The sequence below is a fragment of the Antechinus flavipes genome, chromosome 2 (genome assembly GCF_016432865.1).
Source record: "Antechinus flavipes isolate AdamAnt ecotype Samford, QLD, Australia chromosome 2, AdamAnt_v2, whole genome shotgun sequence".
NCBI classification, from domain to species: Eukaryota; Metazoa; Chordata; class Mammalia; order Dasyuromorphia; family Dasyuridae; genus Antechinus; species Antechinus flavipes.
In genome coordinates, this window is record NC_067399.1 from 261,946,885 (window position 1) to 261,960,450 (window position 13,566).

Sequence of the window (13,566 nt, forward strand, 5' to 3'; positions counted from 1 at the left end):
TACTTTTGCTGAAGTTAAAATATTAGTTAATCTAGTATACAAAAGGTTGTGTAGAGAACAGATTTTCATAATTTTGTTGCAAATACGCTTTTCAACCTTAGCTTATTTTATACTAATCCTATAAGATAAGGTCTAGGTTAAAAGTTGATTTCTTGCAATTGACAAAAAAATTTCCTAAGTTTTCCTACTTAGATGTCTTCATTTATGTGATTCCATACAAATAAATTAGCTATTCATTTCTGTAAATAAAAACCATTTGAAGCTCAGTTCAAAATCCACCTTCTCCATGAAATCCAAGCTATAAATATTTTCCCCCTATTATGAACTTTCTTAGCACATTTATTTGTGTGTCTCCCACATTGCCTAATAAACTGACTTGTGCAAATTTTGAATTTAATGAGTTGAATGAATGAATAGACGATCCTCAATTCTTATATCAATATATTGTTGAATCTTTTCTCATTTTATTCATTGATACAGTTTCTTTCATTTAATGAACAAATATTAGTTTTGGGGTAATTTCTTGGGTATCCTCCATTCACTCTCAAGTAGGCAGAGCTACTGATACTAATGAATTTCCAATCTGTACTTAGTATGATCTTTCCAGTGAATCAGAATTTAGAGAGGTTACATGAAAATTTCAGAGACAGTGTGGCCTTGTTGTAATTTTTCAGTGCCCAAGGAGATCTTTTGAAATTTCTCAGTGATTATCTTCATTGTAGGTTTTCTCAATACAACTCTATTTTTGCTTTTGTCTCTGCTTCTGCCTTTATGATCTCTATCTTTCTTCTGTATTTGCTGCTATCTATTTAATCTCTATCTATGACATGTATAGTTCTACCTTTATGTCTCTGTTTCTTCCCCATCTTCATCTTTATCTCTATATCCTCTTTATCGGAATCATTTTCACCTTTATTTTTACCTTCATTCCATCTATATCTATATCATCCTTATCTCTATGTCATCTCCCTCTCCATTTTTATCCTGTTCCACTTTCCTCTTTCATTTCAGTTATGAGATAAACTACTTTATGGTAGTGATGAGGTTTAGATTTGGGGAACCCAAATGAAATTAGGGTTTTTGGTGGTCAAGGAGTTAAATGAGGTCTAGTGGCAGGTTTGGAGTTCAGGGAATTAAAATGGAGGGGTTTGGCTCCCCTGCAACCCTTCAGGATTCGACACAAGGATAGGGAGTTTTGGAGAACTCTCTTCTGGTAGCACAAAGGCTCCCTGTAAAGGAATTTACAGACCCAAAAACGTACATTGATAAAAGAGGTTTATTATGGGGATTGGAAGTAAGGTTAAAGTCTGATTAGGGAAAATAGGTGAGGGTAAAGAGAGGATAGCACTGGAAAGAGTATTCCAGTGGACAGAGGCTCCTTGGGATGCTAAGGATGGTATAGTTAGCATGTTTGGAACCTCTGCAAAGAGAGGATTTTAGTTGGCTCTTTTTATAATGAGAGATTTAGCTAAAAGGGGCCTATGGGTGGAATGCCAAGTTGGCTCCTAGCTGGGTTTCAGCTAGGGCTAGAATTTGAATTGAATTCAATGAGTTTCAGGACTGAGCCGACCCCACCCAGATAACAAAGATGAAATTGTTTGTCCTTGGGGCAGGGTCCCTCACTGAGGCAGAGTTGAAGGAGATTTTCTCCTTTAAGGATTTTCAGACTTTGGGGATCCCCTCTTCAGTAGAACCTATCAGGGGCAATATGTTTCATTGGCAAATTATTATTTGGAATTATGACTTGGATTTTATGAACACATTCAGATAGAAGGAAAAGCACTGAACCATAATCATAGGACCTCTGTTTAAATTCAGATGATTCTCTTTATTTCTTTTGTGAAGGTCAAGTGAATCTCATTGGCTTCAGTTTCCTTATCTTTGGATCTTAAAAGGTTAGATTCAATAATATCTAAAGTTCTTTTCAATTTTAAATCTATTTGAGAACATATGAACATAATATTATCCTAGATCTTCCCTTCTTGTCCTACCTCCTGAGGATACCCACTTTATTGATGCTTCATAGTGAAAGGAATTTCAAAAGGCCTGTGGATGGTTGGTGTTTATGGTAGAAATGGGAAATAATGAAATAGTAAAGGGGAAATGGAAGAACCAGAGGCTTCAATCATTCAGGGAGGTAAGAAAAAACAGAATCTTCTTCCAGGAACCCCCCAGGAATATTTCTTTGTCCTATTATTGACTTTATTGCTATAGGTCTCAAAGGTTGATCTGTTTGCTTTATGCTCTGAAAACACCTGATGCTTTTAATTAGGATTTTCTTTTCAGAAGAGGGCAGATTTGAATTTGTTTTCTCAAAATTTTCCCTAAGTACTTGACTCTAAAGCATATATATAATCCACTGGGAATTTCCTAAAGTGTTATTTAAATTGCTAAGAACAAAGGGGACATAGGATATAAAAAGAATCCCTTCTAGGCCAACTCTCTCTCCCTCCATTTTTTCTTTTTTCTATTTAGTCTTGTCAGGAAAGACAAACTGAGTCTTTGTACACAAAGATGAAATTACAATTTAATTATATTTCAGGAAAAAACAGATTTTGGTTAATAAGTACTTGTTCTTTGGATCTGAGATGAGGATAGGAGCTCTGAAAAGTAGAACAAGATGGCTGAGTGTAAAAAAATGATATGGATATTGCTTTGTAGTTTGGAAAACCAATGGTTGTGGTAGAATTTAAATGGACTTGGATATTTAAGATTTTTTTCCTTCTCTCCATTTTCTTTTATCAGTCCTACTACTGTGTACCAAACTTAGATGGAATGAGAAGTAGGCATGGAATAGGAGTGAGAATTAGTCCTAGACCACAGATAAAAAGAGTATGAAGAGAGAGAAGGAAATGTTAAAAGACACCAACAAGTTTATATGTAAGAAATGAGAGTAGGTGAGTATACACACACACACACACACACACACACACACACACACACACACACATATATATATATATTCCCAGTTTTGGAAGAAGGTTCAGAAATCTTCTGCTCCAACCCTTGCTTGAGTGGAAAAGACCATTAACATTTACCCAATAAAGATCGCCTAGCCTATGCCAAATGTCTTAAGAATAGCAAATGCCTTAGGAGTTCAGAGTAGGGACTAACAATCAGGACTTGAGGTAGATGAAGAGCAGCTTGAAAAAGCAATCAGAGAGTAATTAACTCAAGAAAATTAGCCCTGAAAATCTGGGATTACTCAATGTCGGTTGAATGGCCAGCAATTATGAACAAAGGTCCAAGGTTGCAGCATGAAGGTTGCATAAGGTCACTATTCCCAACAATTGACAATAGTCCTTAAAATTTATGACACCAGGAACTGAGGTAGAGATATATTTTTGGGGCAAGGGAGACTACCTGGACCCCTGAAATGCCTCTTAATGATCTGCTTATTTAAATTATTGGTAATGTAGACCATATGCTTTAAACAGAATACAAGGTAAATAGAAATCAGGATTTCCAGGTTGTAAAAAAAAAAAAAGCAGGAACAATAGGACAAATAGAAATAATAAATATGAATAATATATGAATGAAAATTATTCATAAGACTGATTCAATTAAATTCAACAAACATTTATTATGCATGTACCATGTACAAGGTTCTTTGCTAGGCTTCATATATACAAAGAAAATATACAATAATCCTTCTAGGAGCTATCAAGAATTCTACTTGTTTGGGATTTTTTTTCTGACATGTGGTTGCTCTTTTTTCTCTCAGCATCTGATTTACTATTGTATCATTGAGATATTTATTTGACCATAAGAAATGGTAACATTTCTAGCCCTTAGAACCCCTGTCATTACTCTTTTTTTCTTAGTTCCTTCTTAGAATCCATATCTCTAGCACCTGTGTTCTCATGAACATGTCTATTTTCCTATCTTGAGAAAACTTTAAGTGCATAAGAAAGCAAAAATCCAGAGTCTAAACATTCCATCTTGCTCATGTCTTTATAATTGGTACAGGCCTGTTTACTCTATTCTAGCAAAGGTGATTTTTATTTTGTTTACCAAATCATGTCCATATTTCATGAACTCACTTCATGAAGTTTTTCAGAGTGAAGATCCAGAGAAAGAAAGAAAATTCAGAGTCCCTTGTTTGTTCATCTGTGTTCTAAATCCATTTCCTCTGAGAAAGAGTTGGAAATCACTTTCTGATTCCACAAAACCTTTGCTTCTTACTCTGAAATATTGACTGAATGCAAGAGCACATGAAATTCCAGGCAACTGACAACTGAAAAAGGGAATAAAAAGAGACACAGATATGATCTAAGAAATTATTTGGTATATTTGTCCCAGGATTGAATTTTAGATATGTGTCAAAGAAGACTGAAGAACTTCATGAAAACATTTGAGTATTTCTCTACTCAAGAATCAGATATATTAGGGGCTCAAAATGCAGGATTGTGTCAGGGGAGAATTTTCCATCTTGTTGCAACTGGTTGTCCTCTTCCAGATTCAGTATCCTCTTGGGATTCAGTCTCCTAAATGATTATTGTAATATTTTCATTCCATTGTCATAACAAATTATCTTGATTCCATTGATCCCTCAATTCACTATCTTCTATGGGTCAGGCACAATCACATCACCATTCCTTTCTCTCATTTGTTAACACAGAACTCTTAGATTTTTTTGGGGGGAAATCCCCCCCCCTTTTCCATGAATAAAAACATAACAGTTGTCATATGGCATAATTAATGGTCCATCTAAATTAGACAACTTGTGTCTCATTTTGCACCTTTCTGATGAGAGTTAACTCATCTTTCACCACCTGTATTCTGAAGTAATCATTGGTTACTTCATTGACTATAATTCTGTCTTTTTCCCAATCTTTGAGAATTCCTCTAGGTCTCATACATTAGAATTCCAACATCAATTTCTCTGTACATCTGGGGTTAGTATTTGATAAAAAAATGTAGAATTTATTTATAAAATAGTTTGTAAACTCTTGCTTTTTGTTTTCATTAATCTAATATGCTCATTTCTCTTATATTCTTTTCTTCCCTTTTTTATTTTGCCTATTTGCTTTGATCAATGTAAATTGACAAATTTATTTTACAAAGCATATTTTAAGTTATTTAAATAGATTTTTTAAACTTTGTCTTTTGTAACTATAATTTGAATATTAAGTATGTCTCCATTTAGCAACTCTTCTCCCTTGTCACTCTCTTTACCCTAGTCATTTGTGAGCATTTTGTGTTGTTTTCTCAAAATGTCATACCATGTTTTTTTTTTTTTTTTGCTGAAAAAATTGGGATCAAGTGACTTGTCCAAAGTCACACAGCAAAGAAGTGTTAAGTGTCTGAGACCAAATTTGAACTCAGGTCCTTCTGAATTGAGGAATGGTGCTCTATCCACTGTGCCACCTAGCTGCCTCATACCACTTTTTTAAAGCATGGAGAGCATAATTACACTTAATGTACTAATTTAGACATACTCATACTTTTGCTGAAAATGCTAAGTATTTTATGTCTGTGTTAGCTCCAATTGATTGCTGTAGCCAGAAAACTCTAAAAGGTGGTCTATTACATGAATACTTGGCCTCAAAGCCAGGAGGACCTGGATGGATTCAGGTCTCTCTTCTGAGATATGCTTATGCAATCCTGGGCAAATTATATCAAGGTTAGAAAAATAATGAGATTCCATGGTTATTGAAATTTAATAACTGGGTATGGAAAGGAATTAAATTTTCCTGTCCTTTATCTTGTGAAGAATGTTAAAGACTTAGATGTTCCCTCAAGGATCTCTTATATTAAGATTTTAATTCTCTCTTTCCTAGAACCTTCTTGAGTGCTTCCTTCATTTCTCTGTTTCTAAGACTGTAGATCAAAGGGTTTAAGAATGGGGTGACAACAGAATAAAAGAGAGTCACAATTTTCTGGGTCCCAGAATCATGCCCTGAATTTGGCTTTACATACATCACCATCACAGATCCATAGAATAGTGAAACTACAGCTAAGTGAGAACCACAAGTGGAAAAGGCTTTTCGACGACCCGCTACAGAAGGGACTTTCAGCACAGCTCTCAGGACAAGGGCATAAGACCCCATGATGAATCCAAAAGGGGCAAAGAGGTTCAGAGAACTCAAGGTGGAACAAGTGAGCTCCATCATAGGAACTTGGGTGCATGTAAGAGCTAATAGTGGCCCAGAGTCACAGACAAAGTGGTCAATAATCTTAGGATCACAGAAGGACATCTGAGAAATAATAATGATGGGGATCAGGAACCAGAGGAAGCCAAGTGCCCAGCAGCTAATCATCAGGTTGGTGCAGAGACGTCCTGTCATGATAGTTGGATAGTGCAGAGGTTGGCAGATGGCTAAGTATCTGTCAAATGCCATAATTGCTAGAAAAAAACATTCTGTGATACCCAAAGAGAAGAAGAAGTAGAACTGGAGGAAGCATCCAGAGAAGGAGATAATCTTGGTTTCAGAGAGGAAGTTAGTCAACATATTAGGGATGATAGTAGTAACATACCAAATCTCTAAAAAGGAGAAGTTGGCCAGGAGCACATACATTGGTGTTTGGAGTCTCTGATCCCAGATTACTGCACAAATGATGGCCCCATTTCCCAGTAGAGTTAGAATATAGATGACAAATAACAGTGAAAAAAAGATGAGCTGGGTCTCTCTATGACAAGGGAAACCAAGAAGGATGAAACCAGCAATATGATTGGAGATGTTGTGAATGCTATAAATATTCATTTTCCCATAAGCTAAAACAAAACAAAAGACAAAATTTGTCTTATTGACAAATCCAATGATTTATTGATAAATAGCTTAGTACATTGGGAGTATAGTTTTAGTGTCTATAGTGGCAATGTATCATAGTGTGTATCATGTTGGATGTGGAGCCAGGAAGATTTGGATTCAGATTCCACCTCTAACATTTACTAGCTATATAGCAATGAGCAGATTATTTATCTTTTCTGAACCTCTATTTCCTCATCAGTAAGATGAGGATAATACTAACTTTAGTCTCCAAGTTGTTGGGAGGTCCAATGAAATAATTTTTCAAACTTCAAATTGCTAGACAGGTTGTCCTGAAAGACCATGCAATTTTCAGCGATTAACGCTCAAAACAACACTAAGACTTTTGAGACAACCTGTATAAACAATGATTATTCATTTATTATATGTCAAGTTACAGACATCTATTTCTTGCAAGTTGGGAAAAAAGATTTTCCTAAACTTCTTTCTGTCACCAGTGACATACATTTCAATGACTCCTATTCTTTATTCTAAATTATTGTTATTAATTTTAACTCTCTTTGTTGCAAGCTGATTTTCCCAGAATCAGAAGCAGTGATAACATAATTTTCTCCTCCATATTCACTTAATTTGAGTTTCTCTGATATTATATAATTATCCTTACTGAAATGAGATCTCAATACACCTCATCTGTCAGTCTTCTATAGGTACAGAACTTAGCACAGTTCCTGAAAGATAGTGGGCATTTAATTCATGCTAATTGGCTGATGATAAATATGGAGAATGTTGAGCTGCCATGATTTAGACATGAAGTAGTAGTCTGTGTCTGATCAAACTTTCATTCTATTATTCTGATGTATGCTGGATGTATGCTTTAGAACAACAAGAATCAAGAAATCATCTCAGCACAGACAATTATGAATCTCTGTATATATCCCAGCAAAAAAGGCTAAATGTGAGAGGCTGATGTAGCTACACTATTCTTCCTCATTTCAAATGTTTCTGGCCTTGTACTTATTCACTTTGCTCTTAGCACATATATCATTTCCAGGTATGAGCCCTAGGTATTGGATACACTAGGTCTCTTTTCATGACTATCTTCTTTAAATACCTAATCAAAAGGACTTCCTTTACTCCAGTGTTCTCAGGGAACTTCTTGTGAGCTGTGGAAAATATATCTTGTGCTCTCTTCCATTTACATAATACATAGGGCTTTATACTCATTATTAAACTGACATTTTGCACATTCCAGGTGCATTTTAGAAGCTCTTTGTTTAAAGATATTTTATATGAGGAAATTTCCTGGGTACAAAAATCATCAAATATCAGAAAGAATACAAGACTTAGAGTAAGGGGATTCTTTATTATTAATTTTGTCTGTATTGTCATATATAAATAACCAATAAATCTCAATTTCTTGCTCTCTAAAATGGGAATAATGATAATACCTACCTTACAGTGATATTGTAGGGATCAAATGCGATAATATGTTTAAAGTACTTAGCAAACCTAGAAATGTTATACAAATACAAGTCATTTTTGTCATTAACAGAAAAAGAAACAATCAGATTTAGCAAGAGTTGAGATATTTGCCCATTCTTTTTGACATATTTCCTAAATAGATCATACATGTGGGGTTTGGTGGGTAATGTACAAATATAATATGAAAAAGAGCAATTAATTTGGAGACATAAAGATCTGAGTTTAAATTCCACCCTAGATATATACAGTACAACTTTGGACAAGTCCTGTTAACCTCTCTGTGTTTCATTTTCTTCATCTGTAAAATGAGAGGTTGTATTCATTGATGTTTAAGATAATTTCCAGCTTCAAACTTATGGACTATTATTCTGTGCAACCTCCAAGTATTTCATTCTGAGGCAAAGAAAAGGATTATAGAATGCAACAGAAAGATGTTCTGGGACTGAATCTCTAGTCAAGGACTGCTATCATTTATCTCCTGAGAGCCTACTGCCAAATACATGAAAAGATGGCTTTTGCTTTATAAGAAATCCTGATTTTTACTCTGCCCTAATCACCTAATGGTATCCACCAGAATCTCTAAATAGGGGAGTTTGCTCCTTAGCTTGTAAAATAAATTGTTGTACTTGGAATTCCTTGATTATTTCCATTTTGCATCTCCAAAGATTATTACCCCTACAATGTACTCCCTCCAAGGTTGATGATGATGTCCTTTGAAATCCATCTTTTTTTTCTAAGATTCAGGTCTACAGTGATTTCTTCTATCTTTTCATTAGTATTTCAGGGGAACAGCTAAAGGAGCTAATGATCAAGGAAGAGGATGAATGAATTTGGTTCTAGGAATTCTAAGAGAATTAGAAATGAAGAAGGGGAAAGAACAAAGAGTGATGATGAAGAGAAAATGAAAAGGAAATTGTAGAGGAGGAAGAATTAAAAAAAGAAAAAAGAGAAGTTTTGGAGGGTTACTAGAGATTATCAAATCCAGCTCTCTAATTTTATATCTGAGGGAACCAAGGACTCAGAGAGATAAGGTACTCCTTGCCCAAATGTTGAGAAGTACATGTAAGATAAAAATCCATGTTTTTGAAATGAAATCTATCGTTCTTTCTCTTGGAAAGAGGAGGAAAAAGAAGAAGAGGAAGAATAAAGAGAGAAAATTTTCATTGTACAGAAAAAGACATTGAAGGCATTTTGGTCTTTGGATCTTGGAAATAGAGAGTGGAACCAGGTGGTTCTAACATGTGTCAGGAAGTAATAAACTGAAGTGGTGGTTGTGATGATATATGTGTGTTTCAGTGGCTCTGAACCTTAGGATATAGAGGTGAACATTACACATGAATAATACACATTAGTATTACTGAAGAACCTGATGGGAATGTGGAAAAACCAACTAGGGCATACTTGAAAGGCATTTGATTGTTGGAACAGATCGAGAGGAACCCACATACCTGGAATCACAAGCTGGTCATTAAGAAATCTTGGAGTGAAAGGTTGGAGAGGAAGATGCATTTTGCTTTTTTTTTTTTTTTTTTTTTTGTTGTTGTTGACAGGTTCAATCACCGGTTATGTGCCTTATTTCCTGTGTCAAGGTAGGGAGTCTGATAATCCTCATTCCCAATCCTCTGTTCTCCTTGTATCATTGAGATTCTGAAGGAAAGAAAGCAAAGGGCCAAGAGTAGAAGAATTACATTAGTGTGAAGATCTTTCAGTATATTTGCCAAAGGACAAAGACAATATAAGGCTGTTTTCCATCTTAAACTCCCCACTCCCCTCAGTCTATCTCCTTGAGGGATTAATTTGTTAATTCAAGAAGAATAGTGCCAGGGGAAAATTTTTGCCAATTATTTCCTTTCCTTGAGTTCCTGTGTTCCTTAGGGATGATTTTTAATGTGATTTTAATTAGAGAAGCATCTATTGAACACCTACTATATGTAATGCTTTCATATACTAATGAACCCTTTTGTTTTTAGTAACATAGTAATTTTCTTTGCTTTTTTGTGTATGTGATGCTAATTAGTTCTGGTCATATCCAGGGTCTCCCAATTATTTTCTTGGATAAATTCTTCATGATGTATGAGAATAAGACTTCTGCATCATGCACAGATCTTATTCTTTATTCTTGAACCATATTTTTCATTGCATTAAAACAAATTATCCTTTCCTTTGTCTGCTTTGCACTAAGGTCTTGGCAGTGAACTTGGAGTCAATAAAACTTGAATTTGGCCTCAGATAATTTCTAGATATGTGGGCAGGTAACATAAGCTCTGACAACTTCTGTCTTATTATCTGTAAAATGAGGATAACCCTTCACAATGTAATTGTGAGAATCAAATGAGATAATGTGTGTAAAATGTTTCTAAGCTATTAAGTGCTATATACATGTGAACTTATAATTATGTTGACTTAATTTTGTAATTAATTTTCAATATCTTTTATAAATGTTATCTTCTCAACTGTCAGTCAAAACAAGTATCTAATTTAGGTCCCCAACACCTCTCCTCAATTTTTTTTAACCTACTAATTGCCCCACATCATTCCTTTCTTCACTTAGTTGCCTATTGTGATTTTTCTAAAGCTAAGATTTGGACATATCACTTTCTTTTCTCCAAAACTTATCTTCACCTGAGGTCTAGTGGCTCCCTATTACTCCTATTATCAAATATCAAGTCCTTTGTTAATCATTTATAGTTTTTTAAATAACCTTTCTCTTTCTATCTTTCCATATTTCTAAATGTCTCACTTCCTTCAATGTATTTTATGATCAAACTACATTAATCTACTTACACTTTCTCAGACACTTTCATCTTATCTTGTACTGACTGTTCCTATACCTAGAATGCTCTGCCACATCACCTCCCTCTCTTAGTATTCCTGTTTTTCTTCAAATCTATTTTCTGTAGGAGGCCTTTCATAGTCTGCCCAGTCGATAATGCCTTCCCTTTTCTGACTGTCTTTATCTACTTTGTTTATATATTTTATATACCTAGTTGTTAACCTATTGTCTCTGTAAGCTCATTGAAGGCAAAGTTTGTGCTGTTATTGTTTTTAAAAAAAATCTTCAGCACTTAACACTTTGCCTGGTACATAGCACTTACAAATGTTTGTTGAACAGTTGGTTAACTTATTGGAGGGTCTTATGGAGGTCATGATAGAATTTCTCTTCATTCTTTGCAGCATAAACTACAATTCTTTCCATAAGTTTTTCTTTTTTAATAATAGTCACAATGTAATAAATACAATATTATATTTAATACATTATGTATAATATATGTAATATAAATATGATAGTTTAATAATACTTATAATTCATGTAATATGAGAATACTGAATATTTTATGAAATTATGTTTCTTGTTTTTGGATTCATCATAAATCCATCTCCACCAATTTGTCTACTGGAATGTCTAAGTCTAGTGAGTGAGTCATCCTTCCATTTAGATACAACTTCTGGAACATCTCAGATTCTTTTAAATTAAGTCAACAATCATTTAAAAGCATTTGGTCACATTCCAGGGGAAAACCAAGTAGATGCAAAATGCGTGTTTTCTAGAAAATTGGATGGACAACATCAGCGTGTGTGTGTGTGTGTGTGTGTGTGTGTGTGCATGTGTGCATGCATATGCATACATCTTCTACAATGCACCTGTTAATCCTGTTTAGAACTGAATTGTGGGGGAAGAAGGAATTATGTCAACTTTGTTCTTTTAATAACCTGAAGATTCTCCCTGAAACAAAGGTTCATTAAAAATGAAATAAAATAATAAAAGGTCCAAAAAAATTTTTAAAAAAGTCTAGTTTTTCTTCCTCTCCTTCCTCACTCCTGGTAAAAGAACAAAAAGCAAAACCATGGTAAAAATATGCATAATCAAGCAAAAGAAATTCTCGTAGTGGAAACATTGGTCTTTTTTTAAAGACTAATGTTTATTCTTGTGAAATTATGTGTTATGAAAACACTGTAGCGTACAAAAAAATAAAGGATAACACAAAGGGAAAAGGAAAAATTTATGGTCAGAGACTACAACACATTGCAAATGAAAGATTACACGAATGATATAGTGCAAAAGATATAAAGTACATAATCAAAAGGATATATGGACTGGTCATGTGGTGAGCATAAGGATCATCTAGATACTGCCCTTGTGCTCCATCCTGGAAATGTCAAGATAACCCAAGGAAGGCCTTATGGTAGACTTCCCACTAATCCAAGGAAGGGGCAGAAAGAGAAAAGTGAGCAGTTTAGGAAGTCCCATTTAGAGTTGCCTTGTAAAAGAAGGGTTATATTTATGTGTATTGGTTCCAGCAAGGAAAAATAGGGTTAAAAATAAGAGAAAGTCATAAAGAGGTTAATTACCATTTGAGATAGGGGACAATATCTTAAAGTTTGAAGTAGTAGAATGATTTACCCCAAGTCATGGAATTTAATGGTAGGCAATAGGACTTGAATAAAAGAATCTGCATCCTCAAATGATATAATTGTTGTTGTTCATCCTTTGTTTCTGAAGAGGACTGATGACATTATAGGTGATGTCTTGACTTTCATATGAATTGGATTTAAGTGAGGCAGTGTTGTGCAAATTCATCTGCTATATACTCTCTTCCAGGGTTATCAAAGTTCAATGTTAAGACAAAAGACAGGGTGACTGGCAATGACCTAGGATCCGTCCAGTGGTCTTGATGTCTTCAGTGTCTGACCAAACTCTAAGCACTTTCATGGCCATTGGAATAAATTGCTATCATTTACCCATCTCATGAGGAGAAGTCTTTACATACTTGGGTTAGACTTCTTCCTTCCTCATTGATAAGTTTGAAGCCTGTTGGGTACTCTCAACCTGGTTTAGCTAGTCTGCTGAGATAGTTTTATTGTGGTGTAGCTGCTATGTATATTACGGATTCTTGGAGCCATAGGTGAAAGTTGAATGACAGGTACACACCAAATGTAAATGAACAACCCTGAAAAAGACTTGGCATGCCTTCATGCCAGAGGAACTAATCCTCCCTGAAGACCTCATTTAACTCCAGATACATGTCTATATTTCCATCCATTTCATCTGTAAAATATATACATATATATCTTCATATACAGTGCTCCAAGCATTATGTGATGAAGCCTTTTATTTTTTGTGTTATGAAGACAACTTTAATCATAAACCCTTCACAGACTCATATTGAACAGAGAAAATTTGAGAAACATCTATTTCCTAAACGACAGGTTTATTTATTTATTTTTGGTTACAAATTTCTATATTCTAGAAAAAAGCTGCTGAAATTACTGAGAGTTTTGAAGAAAATGATCTCCTCAGATCCATTCATATTTAAGGTTTTTAGTGTCACAGTTCTCTTTGGCAGACTGGTAAAACCTTTGGACTGACTTC

General features: G+C 34.7%; 1 protein-coding gene across 1 annotated transcript; it reads right to left on the reverse strand.

Moving 5' to 3' along the window:
* Nucleotides 1-5,756: 5,756 nt before the first annotated feature.
* Nucleotides 5,757-6,707, reverse strand: LOC127552493 (olfactory receptor 11G2-like). The gene has a single exon (XM_051982997.1). The coding sequence runs from the start codon at nt 6,705-6,707 to the stop codon at nt 5,757-5,759; it is 951 nt and encodes a 316-aa protein (XP_051838957.1).
* Nucleotides 6,708-13,566: the final 6,859 nt, after the last annotated feature.